This window comes from Poromitra crassiceps (genome assembly GCF_964638095.1).
Source record: "Poromitra crassiceps genome assembly, chromosome: 4".
Classification (NCBI taxonomy): domain Eukaryota; kingdom Metazoa; phylum Chordata; class Actinopteri; order Beryciformes; family Melamphaidae; genus Poromitra; species Poromitra crassiceps.
The window spans coordinates 46040445-46063258 of record NC_139626.1 but is presented as its reverse complement, the minus strand read 5'-3'; the positions used below and the strand labels follow the sequence as shown (position 1 = coordinate 46063258).

At 44.9% G+C, this 22814-nt stretch overlaps 1 protein-coding gene across 1 annotated transcript in view; it reads left to right on the top strand.

The window, feature by feature from the left end:
* The window catches only part of tacr3a (tachykinin receptor 3a), a gene marked incomplete at both ends in the record, with an annotated part of 41043 nt that overhangs the window by 1589 nt on the left and 16640 nt on the right, over positions 1–22814 (top strand). Inside the window, 2 exons of the mRNA XM_083635936.1 lie at positions 8485–8673; positions 9837–9987. Coding sequence (XP_083492062.1) covers positions 8485–8673; positions 9837–9987 — 340 coding nt within the window. The remainder of the gene's footprint in view (positions 1–8484; positions 8674–9836; positions 9988–22814) is intronic.

Sequence of the window (22814 nt, the reverse complement as noted above, 5' to 3'; positions counted from 1 at the left end):
GCACAGAGCATGAATATTTCATTCACACTATAGGCCTACACCACACATGGAGGATTCATTCACATTATAGGCCTACACCACACATGGAGGATTCATTCACATTATAGGCCTACACCACACATGGAGGATTCATTCACATTATAGGCCTACACCACACATGTAGGATTCATTCACATTATAGGCCTACACCACACATGGAGGATTCATTCACATTATAGGCCTACACCACACATGGAGGATTCATTCACACTATAGGCCTACACCACACATGGAGGATTCATTCACACTATAGGCCTACACCACACATGGAGGATTCATTCACATTATAGGCCTACACCACACATGGAGGATTCATTCACATTATAGGCCTACACCACACATGGAGGATTCATTCACATTATAGGCCTACACCACACATGGAGGATTCATTCACATTATAGGCCTACACCACACATGGAGGATTCATTCACATTATAGGCCTACACCACACATGGAGGATTCATTCACACTATAGGCCTACACCACACATGGAGGATTCATTCACATTATAGGCCTACACCACACATGGAGGATTCATTCACATTATAGGCCTACACCACACATGGAGGATTCATTCACACTATAGGCCTACACCACACATGGAGGATTCATTCACATTATAGGCCTACACCACACATGGAGGATTCATTCACCCTATAGGCCTACACCACACATGGAGGATTCATTCACCCTATAGGCCTACACCACACATTGGGGAGGGGGGGGGGGGATCTTGTAATCCAGCTACTTTCATCTCAAATGCTTCACGCAGGATTCTTTTTGTCATAGGTATTTCCCAGGAAAAGGTCCGATCCTACTGCTGTAGCTACTGCCTGCCACCAGCTATGAGAGGGGGTGTCTATGAGAGGAGGGTGGGGGTGGAGGAGAGGGTGGGGGTGTCTATGAGAGGAGGGTGGGGGTGGAGGAGAGGGTGGGGTGTCTATGAGAGGAGGGTGGAGGTAGAGGAGAGGGTGGCGTGGCTATGAGAGGAGGGTGGAGGAGAGTGTGGGGGCGGTGGCTATAACAGGGAGGGTGGGGGTGGAGGAGAGGGTGGGGGGTGGCTATGACAGGGAGGGTGAAGGGGGAGGAGAGGGTGGGGGGTGGCTTATGAGAGGAGGGTGGGGATGGAGGAGAGGGTGGGGGTGGCTATGAGAGGAGGGTGGAGGTGGAGGAGAGGGTGGGGGTGGCTATGAGAGGAGGGTGGAGGTGGAGGAGAGGGTGGGGGTGGAGAGGGTGGGGGGGCTATGAGAGGAGGGTGGGGGTGGAGGAGAGGGTGGGGGTGTCTATGGGAGGAGGGTGGAGGACAGGGTGGGGGTGGCTATGAGAGGAGGGTGGGGGTGGAAGAGAGGGTGGAGGTGGCGGTGGAGGAGAGGGTGGGGGTTGCTATGAGAGGAGGGTGGGAAGTGGCTATGAGAGGAGGGTGGGGGTGGAGGAGAGGGTGGGGGTGGAGGAGAGGGTGGGGGTGGAGGAGAGGATGGGGGTGGCTATGAGAGGAGGGTGGGGGTGGAGGAGAGGGTGGGGGGGGAGGCTGTGTGTAGATTAAACATGCTCACATCAGTCAATGTGAATGAAAGTGTGAATCACAGCAGCAGAGTTAGCAGTTAGAAGTTGTGTTCGTTTTTGCTTGAAGACAGATCGTATCCCATTCAGAAATGCTCTGACAAGGCAGACAATTAAAGTCGTTTGTTTTTATCCCCACAACAATAATAACTTATTTATGGAATCTCCGGGGGGTTTTCCACCAGAGTAATATACCCATTCCACTGATGATGGAGGCTTTGCAGGGTCCTTTAGGCAAACATTGTATCCTGCCCATTGCGTTGCATTAGGCTATGGATCTCATTCACATTGTGTATTGAGCGATGGCACAGTGGGAGCGTGGTGTCGTGCTCCCTGGTGATGTGTTCAGTCTGCATTCATTACAGAGCTCAATGAACTGCAGGTTTATTATCCTGCTTTGCCATTTGCGTTATTATAGTGGAATGATGGTAGCCCAGTGGGGGTGGTCTCAGCCACCAGGGGGCGATCCCACACATTTATTTTTAAGTTTCACATCTGGAAATTAATCAAAGGAATTGGCGAAGCTTTTTTGTTCTTCTTCTTCTCTTCTCTCTCTCTCTCTCGAGAGAGTCTGCAGAGCATCCTCGAAAATTACCCTATCACCATCACCATCACCACAGTAACGCTATCCCTCATATAACACCATCACTCACTCTCCCTCTCTCTCTCACACACACACACACACACACACACACACACACACACACACACACACACACACACACACTTTCTTATCTGTAGCTCTTGCACATGTTCATTCTCTCTATTCCATTCTCTTTCCTCCCCGCTGTGGTTTCAAGCAATATGATGATACAGTCAGTCACTATCAGATGAGCTTCTGCGGTCTTTGATATATCAATTGCATGCCATAATGTGTACAAATGCAGGGATTAGACTGATGGAAGAAGCAGCAATCCAGATAATTCATAGATTCAGGGTTTGTATATACCGCAGATGTCTCTGCCTGCTGTGGGGGACATAATTGTCTTGAGAGTGTGATAGGTCTCCTTGGCGCACACAGGGTACGGCGCATTTCCTCGGGGCAGCAAGCATTTCGCTCGAGGCAGTAAGTTCCTCATGTTTGTGTTTTTCTTCTTCTCCTGGATTGTCCTTTTCGCTTCCGTCAGCAGGCTCTTGTGGTACGACCTACGACACGGTGTCCATGTAACCTCCGGTCGTGCTTTTCCTAAACCCACGTGCAGCGCTGTCTCGGCTCCCATGTCTCAAATGGCAGCGGGCCACAGTTCATGATGCTCATCTGTGAGTTTGTCTTTCCTGCCCTCAGGCTCTGTCTGACCCGTTGCTTCCCCACGGGCACTGCAAACCAAATGAATGCAGGCAGGCTGCTGCTGCTGCTGTGTGAAAGCTACTTGGCCAAAAGCTGCACTAGTGTCTTATCATAGCACGGCTGCTGGCTTTTTGCCAGCTCGCCCACCCATATTTTCTGGTTTAAGGTGTTAAGGCAGTGCTTGTTATATATATATATATATATATATATACAATATATATATATATATATATATATATATATATATATATATATATATATATATATATATATATACATATATATATATATACATATATATACATATATACATATATATACTGTGTATATATATATATATATATATATATATCCAATATGATTATAATATGTCTCTTGAACCCAAACCTGAGAATATTTATATTGTTAGATATCATTTATGATTTTGTCCATAATTCCATGGCTATCTCTATATCGTAGGGAGCTACCAGTGAAACTATGATCAAAACAGTCATTCTTACACATTCTCTAATTAAGCAATATAGCATGAGAGCCAGTGTGTTGTGAAGAATATATCCCCCTGATCAGCTGTTATCCCACGAGGCCGCAGGCCGAGTGGGATAACTGCTGAGCAGGGGGATATATTCCACAACACACGCAGCTCGAGTGCTATATTGCTTTTATAAAACGGTTTCCAAGTATGATAATATAATAATAATAATAATACTATAAGTCCGACTCCGACTGGCATGTCATTCTGATAGAGTCAGTTGAAACACTACTGTAAGGCGGGACCGCAAGAACATGCGGGTGATTTGATTGGATCGTTCTGGAGACTGAAGTTGACATTGGCCAATCCTGGCGCTTGCTGAGTAGCTGAGAGCTTTCTGGAAACCCCGACACAGGCAGCTCGAGCGCAGCATTGCATTCTCAGCGCTTGCTGAGAAGCTGAATGCTTTCTGCAAAGCCAGACACCAACTAACGTTACGGGGTTAAATGCGGGGTTAAATGCGGGGTTAACAGCCTTTCTTTTGCAAAGAAGACATTAGCCCGCATCTATTCTTGTACAAAACATCATTTTCTGCGAAGTATTAGTAAAGTTATAAGCGAAGATCGATTCACAAGGATCTGACAGCTGTCTCCGCCATTTTTTTTTCTACGTTGTCATTTGAGTTAAGCCTTATTATTACTCTCTTAGTAAGATGATATGGCAACCAATAACCCATGGCCATGGGTTATTGAACTCGGTTACTGGAATTATACAATGGCTGTGAACCAATCAGATTGCTTGATTTGAGAGAGCCGTTTTATAATTGTTGTTAACATCTTGTAAGGTAGGAGGAGTAATGGTGAAGTTTAACTCGTCGATTTCCTGGAGACGCCCTGGAATCCCCTCAAGGACCCCCCCGGGGGTCCCTGGACCCCGCGTTGAGAACCACTAACCTGAGAGAACTACCTTTGCATTCTTTATGCTGTGGAATCTACTGTAGACTATTCTATGACACTTGCTTGCACCCTTTCATGTCTCTATATACAGTAGCAGTAACAGTATATACTGACAGACATAGGCTACATAATGCCATATGCCATTTCTCTGGACACTTTGTATGCTTCCTCCATCACCACAACTGTGGATGACGATATAGAACCGGCACCAGCACATAGTATTGCCTTGTACAATTGTTATTCTCTGTGCATATGGGATCGCTATCTGGAGCTTTTCTTTAGGTGGACAGCCAGTAGGCACCTCTCCAAATACGTTGATAAAGTGAATGCACAATGTAAATGTAAATGTCAACACGTTCCCACATCCTGTATAGGCTAAGTTTCCATAATTTGATTTTGTTCATTCTTGCATATCCGTTCATTAGGCGATGACACTTAGGGCCCAGGCTTTACACACAGCACAAAGCGGTCGCGAGGTGCAGCGCAAGTGTCATTGTTATAGTTTCCAAAACCAGGCGCGTGTCATTTTCACGCCCAGTGCCCACATTGTTTAAAGAGCACGTGCACTGTGCTTATCGGTGCGCCCGTGGTGGTGGTGTTGGTCTTCAAAGGAGGCGTGGCCAGGCCAGGGCATTGTTGGTGCATTGCTATCTTGAGGGAGTGGAAAGCGTTTGTGCCATTGATCAACAAAAACCTGGACTAAAGTCTGTCACAGTTAGTTTCCTGCCATTTAAAGGGCATGCTATTCATGCATCTCGCTCTCTCTCTCCCGCTCACTCTCTCTCTCACACAAACACACACACACACACACACATATATAATATGGACTTGGCTCAGTGGTTAGCACTGTTGCCTCACAGCAAGAAGGTCCCGGGTTCGAACCCCGGTCCGTCCCAGGTCCTTTCTGTGTGGAGTTGGCATGTTCTCCCCGTGTTTGTGTGGGTTTTCTCCAGGTGCTCCGGTGTCCTCCCACCATCAAAGACATGTATGTTAGGGTTAATACTCCTGTCAGTGCTTCTGACCAAGGTACTGGCAAAAAGAACTGGAGTTGGTCCCCGGGCGCTGCACTGTGGCTGCCCACTGCTCCTAGTTCTAGGAAGGTTCCTAGTAGAGGATGGGTCAAATGCAGAGGATGAATTTCCCCATGGGGATAAATAAAGGATAACTTAACTTAACTTAACTTAATATAACTTAACTTATATATATATATATATATATATATATATATATATATATATATATATATATATATATATATATATATATATATATATATAGTATTAGATATATTATAGTATTAGATATATTATATTATAGTTACATTACTAGTTACGTTACGAGTTCTTTTTTACTCCCGAAAAAGTGACCAAATAACCATATAACCAAACCAGCTCATTTTACAACTGAATCCACTTTATTGGAATGAAATACAGGATAATATATATACAGTGTGTATATATATATATATATATATATATATATACATATATTCCAAAACGTTCCAAAATGTGTCAACGTGTGTCGTTGCCTGGGAAACGCACATCCCATAATACAACTGTTCGCATCGCATCCCATAATACTATGATGATACTTGGGATGCCATTGCGACTATAGATGCGAACAGGTTAGCTAAAAGTTTAGCGTCGCCAGCGACTGTGAAGATGTGAAGTCTCTCCCTCTCTTCTCCTCCTTCCTTCCACTGATCAAGTCAATCCAAATGCCAACTCCATGTAAAGTGGTAGAACAACATTGAGACAGAGTTCTTGGACATGGCACGTGAGACATTCTGTCTGTGGATAAACTGAAAGATTAATTACGCAACATTGTGCTTCTGTATTTCAATGGGAGATCATGCGTTAAGCACATCCCCAACGGATTTAATGGACAGAGCTCATTATGCAGCAAATATTTCACATTTAGCTAATGTTGCAGGAAACGTGAGCTGAGCGATGCGTAAAAACACATTCCAAGCATTCCATGCAGTAAATTAATTTGCGATGATTGAAAGAGCCTGTCATGTTTTTTTAATGTCATTACTGTTTTATCACTTAATTGCTGTTTTTTCTGCCGTTTTGTTGCTCAAGCACGTTTGGCAATGTGCCCCTGTACTATTTACTATGAATGGTTATGCCTCCATTTCCCCGTTATTGTATCTTAGAAGTTCAAACACAGATGCTACAGACAAACCCGTCACCTGTTACAACACATGCATGCAGGGCCACACACACACTCAATACAGTCTCTGCTCATTTTGACCCACACATGATGGCATGCCCTTCCTCCGGGGGGCAGCCAGGAGCAGTGGGCAGCTTTTCGGTACAGCGCCCGGGGACCAACTTCTGACGTAGTCGTCGCTGGTCAGGTGACGATCTTCTGCATGTTTTTAGTGGGGGTCCGGGTCCATACCGATGTTGTACGGAGGAACCGCCCAGGGAAGCACGGGGAGAACATGCAAACTCCACACAGAAAGGCCCTTTTGATGAGATAACCCACCTGGGGCCGGTTGCACCAACTGGTCTTACACTGGTCTTAAGCTAAGTTGGTCGTAACTTTACGACCTAACAGCTACGCCGGTTGCACCAAGACGACTTAAGCCTTATTTTCACTAAGACCAGGCGTAACTCCTACGCCTCGTCAGGAGGAGGCGTAGAGCCTGCCTGTAACAGAGATCTCCGCGGAGACCTTTTTGACCGTCATCGTCGTAACACCGCCAGTTCGCCATCTTTGAAAGCACGACGTTAGATTATAACTAACTAGATCGTCTAAATAATAGTTAGGGCTGAAGGTAAACGTGCAGGGAGAACTCTGACGAGGGAAGCAGTTAGATGGGCTGAAGGTAAACGTGCAGGGAGAACTCTGACGAGGGAAACAGCTGTTGACAGTAATGAGCGTGGTTTTGTGAATGAATAGTGGAGGTGCCAGAACATTAAATATATCGTTCTTTTCGGAAGACATTCGAGCCAACACTTGACATTTTGGTTGTGAGCATAATCGTTTTTCAGATGTGCAATGAAACTCTTACCCAAGGTAGTCCTGCATGCTAAACAGCCATTGATGAATTGCCCAGCAGCACAGCTTGGCTGGTCACAGGCGCGCTTTCAAAGCAGGACATTGTCTAAAGGCGTTGTGCTGGTGACCGACAGCATCAGGCAGGAGAGACTCCCAGCTTGAAAGCCACTATTATGGAAATGAATGAACTGCTCTCTGCGGCTGCTGCGCTGCCTTTCTTTGTGAATGTGCCCTGGTTGGTGCTGATTGTGAATATGCATTGATGTGCACAGTTGGTTACAAAAGGAGACAATGTACCTAATGTGTAATTGCAATTAGCTTACACAAGTGTTATATTGATATAGCAATTTGGTTATTGCGCAATAGAAGATTATTAGATCGACTAATTCTGCGAGGTTCTTGGATCCTAAACAGCCTAGACTGCTGTGACACAGATGCGATTGTGGATCTAACGAGCGTTGATGCCTCTCCCTGCAAGGATCAGAGAGCCACTCTGATCAAATACCAGGCAATTACTGATGGATAGACGGGACATTTGTGTTGCTGTGTTTCACGCCCTGAGGTGACAGGCTTGTTGGAGGCCTCTGGACCAACATGACCTGCTCTTTTACCATCTCATGAATAGATTGAATTAGCACCACTAAGCTCCTGTTATCTCTAATTGAAAATCACACAACATGGAGTTTAGGGTGCATGGTCGTCAGTTAGTACAGTTACAGTACCATCTTGCTCTACTGCCAGTGTTGAACGTTTCACTGTGTCATTTGATTTGGATTTGACTTGATTTGATTTATTGATTTATTTTGTTCATGCATCCAAAAGGCACATGCGGGTTCACAGTTGAATACAGTTCAACCAGTCCAAGATCTCATCACACTTTGGGAAATGAATCCATGTGTTGCAGACAATAAAATACAACGTGAAATGATATGTTATACATCTTTTTGGACAGGAAATACTCAACAACAATTCATTTTCATTGAATCACCTGAATCCCCTGTTCTATTCTTCTGTGAGAGAATGTCTAGTCAAACTGCGTCATGCAATGTAGGTATGACTTTTATGACCAAAAGAAAAAGGAAAAGAATAGAAGTGGAATGAAGGAAACACCTTGCTCAAGAGGAAACAGGTGCCTTTTTGACCCAGTGACCTCCTTCCCGCAGGTACATGGCCATCATCCATCCCCTGAAGCCACGTCTGTCGGCGACGGCCACCAAGGTGGTGATAGTGTGTATCTGGAGTCTGGCTGTGGTGCTGGCCTTCCCTCTCTGCTTCTTCTCCACCATCCGCATTCTGCCGCGCAGGACCATCTGCTACGTGGCCTGGCCCCGCATGGCAGACGACCACTTCACGTGAGAGAGTTTTTCCGCTCCTGTAAATCTGTTATCTGCTCAGCAGTTGAGTGTGGCGTTCCCTTAAAGCGGAACAAGTTAACCTGCAGTATGGTCGATCCACCTTTAAGGGTATACTGTAGTGCAGCGGTAGATTCCCTGCCTACCAACACAAGGGTCGAGGTTCGAGCCCCCGTGTTGAAATAACAACGGTGAAAAAAATAAAATCTTTGGTTTTTTTCTCCCCCCGTCTTTATTTTTTGTTTTTGCTCCGAGTGAAATGTCGTATGGTCACTCACGATTCAGTAGGTCACGGTTTGGCTTTGGTTCCAGCCTTAAAACTCGTTATATAAGCATTTTTCGAAATGTCTATGGAGAAAATGAATGGTGAAAAACTCACTTCCAGGGCAAGAGATGTCACGTGACTGTTCAGCTCTATGGGAAGCCGGATTAAGGGTATGACTCCGGCTTGCGACTGCACATGTGTCAGAGGGAGCAGGCGCTAGTCTACAACTCTCCCCAGATCGGCAGAGGGGGTGGAGCCACGAACTGGACAAGGGGAATTTGCCTTTTTCAGAGCAGCCGCTTTGTGTCTCAAAGCCGTGCAGCAAGTAACACAGGTGCAACCAAAACATTAACCGGAGGGCCCCGGCACCAGGGTGGGAGTTACATGGAGGCCATGGCCTCCGTTGCCCCCTCCCACTGGCCGTGATGCCCTGAGATGCCTAAGGCCACCTTTGCAGTGCCCTGCTACCAGCCTGCTACTCTTATAGTTGCTTTAAAAGCAACAGTGGTGGTGTGTAATTGGCTCATTTTAACACACATTTCAGAAAAACCGCTCTTCACGATGTCAACAGAGCAACGGCCTTTGTGCCCTAAAAAAAAGAATTGTGACGATGAAGGCCAAATGGCCTTGTCCCTAAAATGACGAAATTCCCACCGTGCACAGCACTGAAACACCTAAATGGATTGGAAGTTGGAAACTCTCATTCGTGTTTTGCTTGCACCTGTGTTACTTCCTGCCTTTTAGACACAAAACGGCTGTTGTGAAAAAGGTCAATTGGCCGAGGGCTAAACTCATGCTGGGAGCAGAATGTAACATCCATAGTGTGTGAAATTATTACTTTGTCAGTTGATCTTTTATTTCATCGTAATCCTTCAGCCTTTTCTTACTTTTCTCCCAGGTATCATATCATAGTGACAGTGCTGGTCTACCTGCTGCCCCTAGTGGTGATGGGCATCACCTACACCATTGTGGGGGTGACGCTGTGGGGAGGGGAGATCCCAGGGGATTCATCGGATAACTATCACGGACAGCTCCGAGCCAAGAGGAAGGTAAGCACGCTTGAATGGAAATACGGCACCGCTCAATGTGAGAATTTGGACAAGACCTACGCAGTCCAACTGTTAATAACTGTGCATAATTGTCTGCGAAAGCTAGAAGTCAGGGAACCAAGACTAATCTGTCATTTCTTGCCAATAAACAGCCTGTGACTCCAGGCCTCTGTAACCGTGATCTATTTTCTAATGCATTTACTCAAGCAGAAGCGGAAAAGGACAGCTGGATGCAATATGCAATTTCTTTTTTCATTTTATTAGTATTTCTTTTTTTCTTTTTTCCATTCGTTAAGTGAATTGAATTGAATTGGAATTGAATTGAAACTGTAAATTTGAAGGCACTGGGAGAGTCCCAAACCTCTGCCCACACTCAGGCTCAACAACTTGCAGTTACATCTAAAGGCATTGTTATTCAATTGATTCGCTAAATTGATTTATTTATCCTGGGAACATACCCACTCACCAACACCTAAATCTAAGCAATTGTTCTTCGGCCCAAAGCTTATCGGTAAATCCATTCATAAGTCTTTGAGACGGTGCTGATAGACAAACAGGGGTGAACACATAAACATCTTAGCAGGACGACCTAACAGGGGTGAGCACATAAACTGTAATCAAACTGTATTATTGGTGTTGCAAGATAAGGCTAATTAATATTGGTGCAAACAAAAAGAGAGCCGTACATGTACTCAGCTTTGACACTGTAATAATGTGTTCTTCATTTTTCATGAGACACCATAACACCCAAAACCTGAAAATGGAAGTCCCACTCCAAACATCGTCATTTTTATATTCCACTGACAGCTAATTAAGGAAGTAATATAGCTTTGCATTGATTTTTTTTTTACTTTCCATTTCAGAAAGACAAATGTAACTGATAAGCGTTAACACAGAATAGTAAGAAGTGTCAACATCAGCTGCAGCAGACTTAATGAAAGGGATTAATGACACAAGCCATCTGCACACAGCAGAGAGTTCAGAGAAGAAAAGCTCTATCAGTGTGGCCTTCATTCCATACAACACCTTTGCTTTTGTCTCGATCCACCCTTTACCCCCGTGTCACCTGTCCTCGAGCCACCCTTTACCCCCGTGTCACCTGTCCTCGAGCCACCCTTTACCCCCGTGCATCTGGACAAGCACAAGCTTTGAAAATGAATGGCGTCCTGTGGCGAGTTTGTCCGCCCGCTGGTAAACAATATCCAGATCTGTGCGTTTATGCTACGAGACCGCCGCTCAGTCAGATCAGAAGCTTATTCAAAACAAGTTCTATTTCACTGGAAGTGTTTACCACTGCCATGATTCATAGTGAGTGAGTGTGAGAGAACACCCCTTGTGTTACTTAAAAGGAGTGCAGTCGTTAAAGGTTGATATTGAATATGATGTACCGACTATGATGTCCTGTTATTCATGGGACATCGTAGTCAGTACATTACTAGTCTCGCTAGCCAGCCTCTCTTCCTTTCTGTCAGAGAGTCTGGCGTCGCGGAAACAGGCACGGGGATCAGCCCGCCCCTGCTCTAAAGCTGCTCTCCCATTCGAGCGGCTGTTTCGGTGGCAGCAGGATATCCGCTCCCCCGCTTGCAAGCTCTGTCACGCTCTGTCATTGGCTCCGACCATATGTCAATCAGAGCGGCTTCCGCTCCCATGGCATGTGTGTCGCTGTAATGCTCCCGGCCGCCGAACAACGCTAACTAGCTAGCGTAGAAAGCTAACGGCAGAAATCTATGGGCTAACTCGTTGCTACATGCTGAAAATGGCAAGTTTTGAAGAAGATATGGATTGTGCAATAAAGAAGACCTGCTCGGCACTTTCGGTGGATGGTTGTAAAGATATCCAGAGAATATGTTTAGAACATTTGCTGTCTAACAGTCTAACAGTCTGTCTTTATGCCTGTGCGCTCTCCTCCCGTCTAAATGTTCCGCCGACACAAGTTCCACCCCGAAACTATTTTCCAAGGGCACTAACGTTAAGCACCGCCCAAGACGAAGCTGATTGGTTAACCCAAACAGAGCATTTTTTTCGCAATCCCACAATGGAAACCTGCGACGCCAGACTCTCTGACAGAAAGGAAGAGAGGCTGGCTAGCGAGACTAGTACATTACAGGATGTATTATATGCCGTACCTCCACTAGCTCAATTAAGTCCAGATTTCTGTCTGTGCCACTTTAATGTTGCTATGACGATGGAAGATGCTTTCTCCTTCTGCTGATGCCGGTGGGGATTACTATAGACCCTTCTCACGGGGGCCATTTTTTGTCGAAAAGGCATCGTAAACACAGGTGCAAGCAAAACACTAATGAGGGTTTCCAACTTCCATGATTGGAATTTTGAAACCCTCATTAGTGTTTTGATTGCACCTGTGTTTATTCTGTCTTTCCGACACAAAATGGCCCCCATGAAAAGGGTCTATTGGTCACAATACAATGGTCATTATTTCTGGGCAATATAGCAATATTATATCGAGATTGTGACATGACATTAGATATTGTCTTAGATTTTGGATATCGTATACATTTTCTGAATTTACCACACTGTTCTAGCTGTTGTTTTATTTGCCATTATCCACATTATATCCACCATACTGATGATTATCCTATCCTATCCGTACATAAATGGGGGCTCGGGCTCTGTGTCTCTGTCCCACTGTGATTGTCCCACTGTGATGTCATAATTCCCACTGTGACATCATCCATGATGTCATAAATCCCACTGTGACATCATCAGTGATGTCATAAATACCACTGTGACATCATCAGTGATGTTATAAATCATACTGTGACATCATCCGTGATGTCATAAATCCCACTGTGACATCATCAGTGATGTCATAAATCCCTGATCCCACTGTGACATAATCAGTGATGTCATAAATCCCACTGATGACATCATCAGTGATGTCATAACTCTGACATCATCAGTGATGCTGGTCTCATTGGCCACACAGCAGTCGAGTTGCGGGCAAGGCCGCGCAGCGGCCGAGCTGCGAATGTGAGCTGCAGGGCCAGCTAGGCGAGCTGCAGGGGCGGCTCAACGAGCTGCAGGACGTTGACTGCATTGAAGGCTGCGGCTGACTGATACCACGCCACCTGCCCACCCACCCCCCATTCTACAAGTTTACAACTCTTAGAGCATGTTTCTCTGTGACTTCAAATTTACTAATACACGTGTGACTATTTTTGGCCAGTGCAAGCGGGCCCTATATCTGGCTTTGTCCAGTCCAATTTGTGTGCCATATGCTAGGTTCCGACCTATAGCCTTGTTTATTATTATTTTCTACAACTACAAATTCCACTGTCACAAGTGCTGAGTTGTTTTGCTCCAAAAGTACCTACTACATCTTACTAGCTCTATGAAGTGGTACGGTAGGAGGTAGGAGTGGGAATCACCACAGGCCCCACGATACGATATTATCACAATACTGTTACTTAAGTCACAATATATTATTGCGATTTTACATGTAAACATTTTGTGATATGCTGAGTATTATTATAACATACATTGCGATATATTATGATTACCTTTTTTCAACTGCAAGTTATGCCCCTAAAGGTAAACTCATATAGGTACTGTAGGACGTAAGGGTGCGGATCACCAGAGGCCCCACAATATGATATACTACTTAAGTCACGATACGGTCACGCAAAACATCGCGATACAATGCTGTATCGATCCCACTCCCTTCCCCTAGTAGGAGGCAATGGAAAGCTATCGTTTTCATAATCTCACATCATCTCTATTCAAAGGATTCACCATCCGTTGTTTTGATCCATTATGTGGCACTCACCAGGCTACAGGTGCTCTACTTTAAGCTCATGCCCGGAGCTCCAGTATGCATTCAGAATGACAGTCAAATACCCTGTAAAGATCTGTGATACGTCCACGTTGACTGAGTCTGAGCACCAGTACTATGTGTGTGCCTGTGTGTGTGTGTGTGTGTGTGTGTGTGTGTGTGTGTGTGTGTGTGTGTGTGTGTGTGTGTGTGTGTGTGTGTGTGTGTGTGTGTGTGTGGGTGGGTGGGTGGGTCACATGTAAGGGTTGGGATGGATTACATCTATGAGAGCAGATTTAGTCCGAAATCAAGTAGGACGGTGTTAATCCACAGTGTGTGTCAGGCTTGCTCCAGCTGAACTCTAGCCATAATGGAGGCATTGTAATCCGACAGGCTGGACAGCAGTCAATGATGTGGAGCCTGAGAGCCTGCAGGCAAACAGCCTTGTGTCACTATGACAATGTCAAAGAGATAGAGCTGTCGCCTCACAGTCAGAAGGTCCTGAGTTCGATTCTCGCCTGGGACACTGTGGGCGCTGTGGTTGTGTTCCCCCCCCATATCTTCAGTGCCTACTGCCCAGGTGGGGTATCTCGTCGTAAGGGCCTTTCTCTCTGTGTGGAGTTTGCATGTTCTCCCCGTGCTCCCCCAGGGGGTTCCTCCGTATATAACCCCCCCACTAAAAACATGCAAAAGATCAGATCGTCATCGTCATCCGACCAGTGACGACAACATCCGAAGTTGGTCCCCGGGCGCTGTACGAGAAAGCGACCACTGCTCCTGGCCTGCCCCCCGGAGGAAAGGACATGCCTGGATGGGTTAAATGCAGAGGACACTTTTCACCGGCCACCGTCAGCATGAGTGTGTTGTGGCCGCATGCATGTATTGTGGTGTTCGTGTGACAATAAAAGACGGGCTTGTCCCGTTACGAGAGTTTTACGAGTTTAAAAGATGCAGTGTTTACAGTTCATTCATGAAGCGACCATGAGAGCTTGTCTCTCTCTTATGACAGAAATGTCCTTAAAGAGCCCCTCCAGTGTATGTTGTCTGTTTTAAGATATTTCATGTGTTACAGTTTTTTCCTGCTCTGCTGATTAGCCACAGTGTTCCCCAGTGTATTTTGTTGACAAATAACCTTATTTTGGGCTCAAAGTCCTAAAACTAATGTGTTGGTAAAAAACGGGTGATGACGTCAGACATTATGTTGTCTAACGAGTGCCGTGTCATAGACAAATACAATATTTACAGTAAAATACCATCTGCCGTTAGCTAGGTGTTAGCCGTTAGCCGCTACGTTTGCTAACTAAGTGTTCACCAGGCTCAAAACGTTGTGATAGTCACTTTTAACCAGTTCGAGTTACGCTCTTTTTATATAAAGTCCATCATAGCCTACACTGGACACGTGCCACATTTTTATCGTTCCCCCATTGAAACGCTGATTCGAGTTGTGTAGGCTAACTAGTCGCCACGAACAGGCGGCGATGCCATATTGCATCAACGTTTTGTTTGATGTACTATGTAACTTTTTAACGCTAGTCACCTTGTGAAATCAGGCTCTAGCTAGCTAACGTTAGCTACACAGAAGACTTTCTTGGTGCACATGTATCCGGTAAACTGTTTCCGGTTCCTTGGTTTATGCTCCCAGGTCCAGAAGCGATGGAAACGACTCCAGACTACATTGTTTGTTTGCCCAAAGCCTGTGTCTCTCTTTTCTCTCTCCTCCTGTCTCATGTTTAATCACTCACAGGATTCCAGCCTCACAACAGATTGAGGTTTTTCTATCAGTATAATATTCCAAATGGTTGGTTTTGATTCTGCTTTGGAGCTAACTAATGGCTAGTCATTTCCTGGATTTATGAAGGAACATAAATCAAGTGGCGGGGCAAGCCCCGAGACTCTTCTGGTATGTTACAATCTAACAATATCCATTTCTCGCATTAAAATATTTAATTAGCGCTTGATATTTATTACGTTTCCCTTCCAAATCTAATTAGCATCAAACTCAACTTTCCTGCTCTGCATGTTCCATCTGTTTCCAGCTGTTCAGTTGAATTTAGATTTCACATGTGGACTGCTGTGGTAGTGGAGATACTGAGGATGCTGTTGAGGATGCATGTGGACTGCTGTGGTAGTGCAGATACTGAGGATGGTGTTGGGCAGTTCTCATGTTATGAATCATATTATGATTGTTTCTTTGCAACTTCATGAACACATAACAACCCAAGCTTGGAAACCCACTGAAAGCTGAGAGTCTCTGGGCCCTATCTTAAACTGTCCTGGTGCAGTGTGGTCAGGCATTGCTATCTTGAGGCAGAGGAAAGTGACCGCTCCTTGACCGATAAACATCTGGTCTAAAGTCTGGCACAGTAAATAAAATCTGTTGCACAAAACAACCTTAAATCTTCTCATTAAGGTTAAACATTTTAAGGAAAACATAAGCACAAGATTTAAGTGTGTTTTGTGCAGCTGATTCTATTTTATGGACACCTTAACTCGGACTCTAAGGAAAATCTTCACTTGAGGTGCTTTGTGCAACCGGTCCCCTGGTGTAAAGTCTGGTGCAGTATTGTCCTGCTATCTAAAGGGTGCATTATTCAGATGGGGATGGGACATACTGTATGCCTCTCTCTCTTTCTCTCTCTCTCTCTCTCTCTCAAGCGCACACACAGACACAGACACAGACACACACACACACACACACACACACACAATGTTACCATGCAAAATAGAAAAGGCCTTTTCAGATTTTTTTTTTTTATTGTACCGAAATACTCCACGCCCCGCCCTCCTCAATTTTCTCCCTGCAACATTCCCACAAATGACTCCAGTATTACAGGCTGCAAGGTGTTGATATCCTCTCTTTTCCTCCTTTCTCCCACAAATGACTCCAATATTACAGGCTGCAAGGCGTTGATAGCCTCTCTTCTCCTCATTTCTTCCACTGACCAACTCAGTATAATCAAAACTCTATAGGGCTTTTCACACTGCACCTTAATGCATACCTTTAGAACAACAGTGTTGGCAGGGGGAATTGACCGAGTACAATTGGGGAGAGGGGGGGGGGGGGGGGGGGGGGGGGGGGCAGAGGGAAAAAAAACATGATGAGACAGAGCTCCTGGACATGAAAGTGAGATATTCTGTCTATGGATAAACTGAAAGATTAATTGCGCAATATTGTTTTTGTTGTTTTGTTTTTTATCACATTAGCTGCATCTAGACTCATTTTCGTAAACTCCAGGGGGCAATGTTCCTGAAATGGAATTGTGCACCTGTGATGTCACAGGTGCGATGCAAACTAGTCACCTGACAGTATTTTGGCTCAGTTTAATCCATCAACCCCATGAAAAAAGTGGCACACTCACTGAGGCCCATCCACACACCCACTTAGCCATCACAACTGTCTGATGATGTCACTGAGGTCCGCCCACTTAGCCATCACAACTGTCTGATGATGTCACTGAGGCCCGCCCACTTAGCCATCACAACTGTCTGATGATGTCACTGAGGCCCGCCCACTTAGCCATCACAACTGTCTGATGATGTCACTGAGGCCTGCACACTTAGCCATCACAACGTTGTCTGATGACATCACTCCTCTCCCCTTCCAACTCCTCTCCTCTTGATTTTGGCTGGGTTTATCCGTCAATCTTGATTTTGGCTGGGTTTAATCCATCAATCTTGATTTTGGCTGGGTTTAATCCATCAACCCCATGAAAAAAAGTGGCACATGTCTACACTCCCAGTTTTATTGTAGATGGGAGATGACACAGATTGGTTAAGTTCACGCCCAAAAAACACCTATGATTAATTAAGGGAATTAGTACAACCCTTTTGCGCCTTGCGCCTTACTTTGCGCTCAGACGGCGCAATTTTGGATTTGGACACGCCCTAAATGCACTTCCGCCACGTGTTTTAGATTTAGACCATACACTGTGGCTTGTATAAATAGCGTCCTATAAGCAGTGTTGGGGGTAACTCATTACAAAAGTAACATATTACATGTAATATATTACTTTTAGCAGTAACTCAAGTAATATAACTTATTACTTATAGGATTTAAGTAATATTACATGTATAACAGTTACTTTGTCAAGTAACTCAAGTTACAAATTGAGTAACATTTCATTAAATCAAAGCACATAATAAAAAAGATACAATCATTTCCTAATCAAACTGTGTGTTTTTGTGCAAATAACCACTAAAGATGACAATAACAAAGGAAAATAATAACATTTAGAATTTTGGATTGTTTACACTGACTTCAAGGCTGTTGTTGTTTTGGTAAAAGTAATGCAAAAGTAGTGTAATAAGTAACAAGTTACTCTACACAGAAAGTAATATCGTAAAGTAACGTATTACTTTCAAATGAAAGTAACTAGTAATATGTAGTATATTACATTTTGAAAGTAACTTGCCCAACACTGCCTATAAGTGCTCAATGGTATTCAGTAAAGCAGGAAGATCCCAGTCTAACACCAATGAATGGTTCTAATCCAGTCACGGCTTCATGAGAGCGCATTAGCGATGCCTGCATGGGGAGTAGCCGATCCCACACAGCCGCTTAATTTCACATTTACTTCCTAATCACTAGGTGGATTGTTTTCAGTTGACTGAACCACTGACACCGTCTACTGGCCCCTTTCTAGTGACACTGTGGCTCCCTGTAGGCCTCCATCTCTCTTGTCTCCCTGTTGAATGGATAAGTGGTTCACTCTTGATTGCTGCTCGGGGGGTTTTTAGTGGCTCCTCCAGATGCCCACGGTGTGCTCTTCAGATGAAACACCAGAGCATTTCTCAGCCTCTGTCGCTCTCACAAGCGTCACCAAACAACACTGAGAAAAACACCCTTCTCTCATTTTCAATTTCACCTCTTTTGCCAGGTTGTAGCATTTTTTATGAAATTGTCTTTCGATTACAAAGAAGCTATTTCTTTGTGTCAATCTGGCGGTGTAGTGATCATCTGGATTTGTGAAGTGAGACTGAAAATGAAAACGGCCGAATGGAAACATTGTAGAGAGAATTGCTTGCTCTCTTCTAAGCCCTTCCATGCGTCAGATCTCAGACAGCTCCTCTGTACCTGCAATCTATGGTCACTGGTTCCAAACCTCTCACCGCTCCCTCTGCTCCTCCACCAGTGCAGGACGTCTCGCCCCTCCTCCGCTACGGGGGCTCAAAAGTCGCTCATCCCGATCGCGACTCTTCTCGTCCCTGGCACCGCAATGGTGGAATGAGCTCCCCCCCTATGGTCAGGACGGCTGCTTCTCTGCCAATCTTTCGGCAAAAACTTAAAACACACCTTTTCAGGCTCCACCTGGCCCCTTCTTGAACTAACATAATTTCTCTCACAAAGCGCACAGGTCCTAGACCTGGTGAGACGAGGGAGGAGCCCGGCCGGGTGGCAACCCTCAGAGCCCGGTCCCTCTACGTACCAGAGCCCTTCTCCCCCCCGGTCCCGGCAGAGTAGTTTCCGGAGCAGCGGATTGACTGGCCCTGACCACGTGACCACCTTCGACCCTTCCTAGAGGGCTGACCGTGGGTAGCTACTGGGACGTAAGTTGGGGCTTGGCCAGCCCCGGCTGGGTTACCTGGGCGAGGGTGTATGATGTTGCGAGACCCGAAACATCCTATGACCCCAGCTCACTGAGGATACGTCCCAGTTGCATCCATGCAATGTTTTTTCTTTATAAACAAAAAAAAAGTTGTTTTACCACTCTATTCCTTCAAGAGTTGAGTAGCTGCCATAGATTATGTTGCATAGTTGATTTCTCTATTGTTGACCAAATGTTTTATTGTAAGTCGCTTTGGATAAAAGCGTCTGCCAAATGACGTAATTTAATGTAATGTAATGTAATGTAATGTAAGGCTGAACCACTCAAATACATATTTCCCAGTGCTTCTCTATCAGGCATGTACAGTATAGTCTTCAGGTCTGCGGATTGGGAAAGCCTAATTAAAAAAAAAAATCCGTTATTACCAGCTGGACCAGCGTGTGGCTGCCTGCTGTATGGTATCTGTGCACGTGTGTGTGTTCATATCGGCCAGTAGGGCCCTACTTACCTGCTAGTAGGCGTAGAAGGTTGTTATCAGCGATCCGTTATCAGCCATAGGTTTACGTTTTACGTTTTAACGCTTTTTGTTGCTTAATTCTAACCCTAACCCTCACCCTAAACCTAACCCTAAACCCTAACCCTAAACTAAGTTGTTTTATTTGCCTAAATATAAAGTTGTTTGATAATGACCATTGAAACCTACTAGCAGGTTTATCAGCAATAGGAATGGGGCTGATGACGAACCTACTGAATCTATGGGTGACAGCAGTCGGATCGGGTTGTGTGTGTGTGTGTGTGTGTGTGTGTGTGTGTGTGTGTGTGTGTGTGTGTGTGTGTGTGTGTGTGTGTGTGCGTGTGCGTGTGCGCGCGCGTGTGTGTGTGTGTCTGTGCGTGCGCGCGTGTGCTGTGCGCGCGTGTGCGTGCGCGTGCACGTGTGATCATGGCGTAATGTGGTCCCTGAGACACCTATTGTGAGAACTGCTGTACCACAGAAAGCGTTTTGAGTACCGTAAATTCCGGACTATAAGCCGCACCGGTGTATAAGCCGCACCTGCAAAGTTGACTGTTTTTTACATATATAAGCCGCACCGGACTATAAGCCGCGGGTGTTTTAATGGTATTATTATTTTTTTATTTTTTTATTTTTTATTGTGTTTTAATGTTTAATTACCATGTGTAAGGGTTCATGCACAGAGGGGATTGTCGGGAAAGAGTTGGCTGTTTGAGGAAGCTCCCATTTATTAACATTTCAACAAAACAACATAACACAACACCACCTGTGTTTCTTTTTTACAGTGCACACAGTGTCATACAGTGTCATACAGTGTGGTGAAAAGAGGGCAAGAGAGGAAATTAAAACAGAAGTGGATTTATAGTTAGAAAGAGTGCTAAAAAAGAGAGATTCTTTTTTTTTTTTTTTGTGGAAAAAATCCATAGATAAGCCGCACCGTTATATAAGCCGCAGGGGCCAAAAAAGGCCAAAAAACGGGAAAAAAGGTGCGGCTTATAGTCCGGAATTTACGGTACTTTGACAGGAGTTTGCGAGCGCGATAGCCTCAAAACCGTGCAAGATGCAGTCACCAAACTTTACAGGTGTGTGTAGTTTACATCAAAATGAAGGCTGAGTTCCACATTGCCCATCACACGATGGTCTCGATTGTCTTCAGGTTTACTTCAGAGGAATTGAAGCAGACACTCAATATCTGACCTCTCATCCCATTTCTGAATGGGATGAGTATGGATCACAGTATGTAATGTCCATGATGTCAATGAGACATGTATTCGATCATAGACATTCTATACTATAGCCATCATCCATCCACCTTGTCCACTGTTCTCTTGATGCAAATGATGTCATCAATAAGACGAGAAAGCTACCACTGCTATTCACCTTATCATTTGCCCATGTCAGGACACTTCTGCATAACGTCATTTTGTAATCGTTATTCCGTTTTAGACCCAGAAGTAGATTACTCTTACTTTTACCATTTTTAGACTTGCCAAAAAGCTGTTTTCAAGCAGAAAAAACAAACGGTTAGAAAGTTTTAATATTGTTTCGGATGAGAACGTTAACATCCAAATATGTGACCAGTTTATCAGTATAACGCCTATTTGGAATTTTTTTTATGAGCAGTGAGGACGAGAGCGCTGGCTGTGTGACCGGTCGGACTAGCTACTATCTGTTGTCAACCCCTACTGTAGGCATACTGGCAGTGAGAAAACACTGTCGACGTGCTTTTGTAACTAACGTTATGACGACCACACGGTCGGCATAGCCATCGGCTCCTCGCAGCAGTAACCCTATGACTATGAGCATGTCACTGAAGTTGGCCACACTCGCTGCAGTGTAGCTGCTGAATGTTGCAAAACGTCATTCCTAGTTTACAGTTTATCCATGTTTACAATGCAACCGGCCGGCTGACGCTGAACCAGAAGAAGAAATACAACTGCGTCTGACAAGGAAGAGAAGAAGTGGGCGGGGCAACATAAGGTGAATACAGTCACAACCATATCTTGTTACAACTGATCTACAGTTTTTGTGTTTATGTAGATCTGCCTGCCGGTGAGGAAGTCTTAACAATTGTGAAATCATTTTCTTCTGTGAAATTGCAGTTCGGAAAGGACATAAAAAAAGTGGGAAGAAATGCAATCAGTGACCAGCCATCAGTAAATTGGATAGTTTGCTAACTCCTGCAAGTGCAATGCAGTGCAAGTAAAATAGCAAAAGTACACACTGTGCTACACCGCCGTCAGCTCAGCAGTGCTATTAATCTTCCCCTACAGTACTCTGGTGTGTATTACTGCTTAAATATATTCGAATACGTACGTGACATTTCTGTCTCTTTGCTTTTGCTACACTGGTCTTTGTTGCAAAGTAATTATGAAACATGAAAGTGGCAAAAAGAGATTAGACCACCTCCCCTTTGTTTAAATTAGCCTCGTCTTCTTCTGCTCTTATTCTCTCAGGTCTGACTGAGCACAGTCATGTCGGATTCTGAGGTTCAGAAAAACCTGCCTTATCTGCTGTGAGAGGTTGTCTGTGTGTGTGTGTGTGTGTGTGTGTGTGTGTGTGTGTGTGTGTGTGTGTGTGTGTGTGTGTGTGTGTGTGCGTGCGTGCGTGCGTGCGTGTGCATACAGATGTACTGCCCCCCCTCCCTCCCTCCCTCCCTCCCTCCCTCCCTCCCTCTCTCTCTTTCTCTCTCTCTCTCTCTTTCTCCCACTACACTCAACTTCTTTCTTGAATTACTGGATATACCGACAGTCCTGAAGAGATTGCTGTGGTGCAGTCAGTTAAGCTGCTCCATCAACTCTCATAAACCTGTCGCTGCAGTTGTTATTACATCGTAATGGCAAAACCAAAAGTTCTAACTCGAACATTAAAGGGATAGTTCACCTTTTTTAAAGTCTAGCCCTATTTGCTACTTACCGATGATGATGTTGCTTGGTAGAGTTCTTTCTCTGCACAATCCGTCCTGTTCCTCATAGTAGCTCTGGAAAGCTGGGAAAAA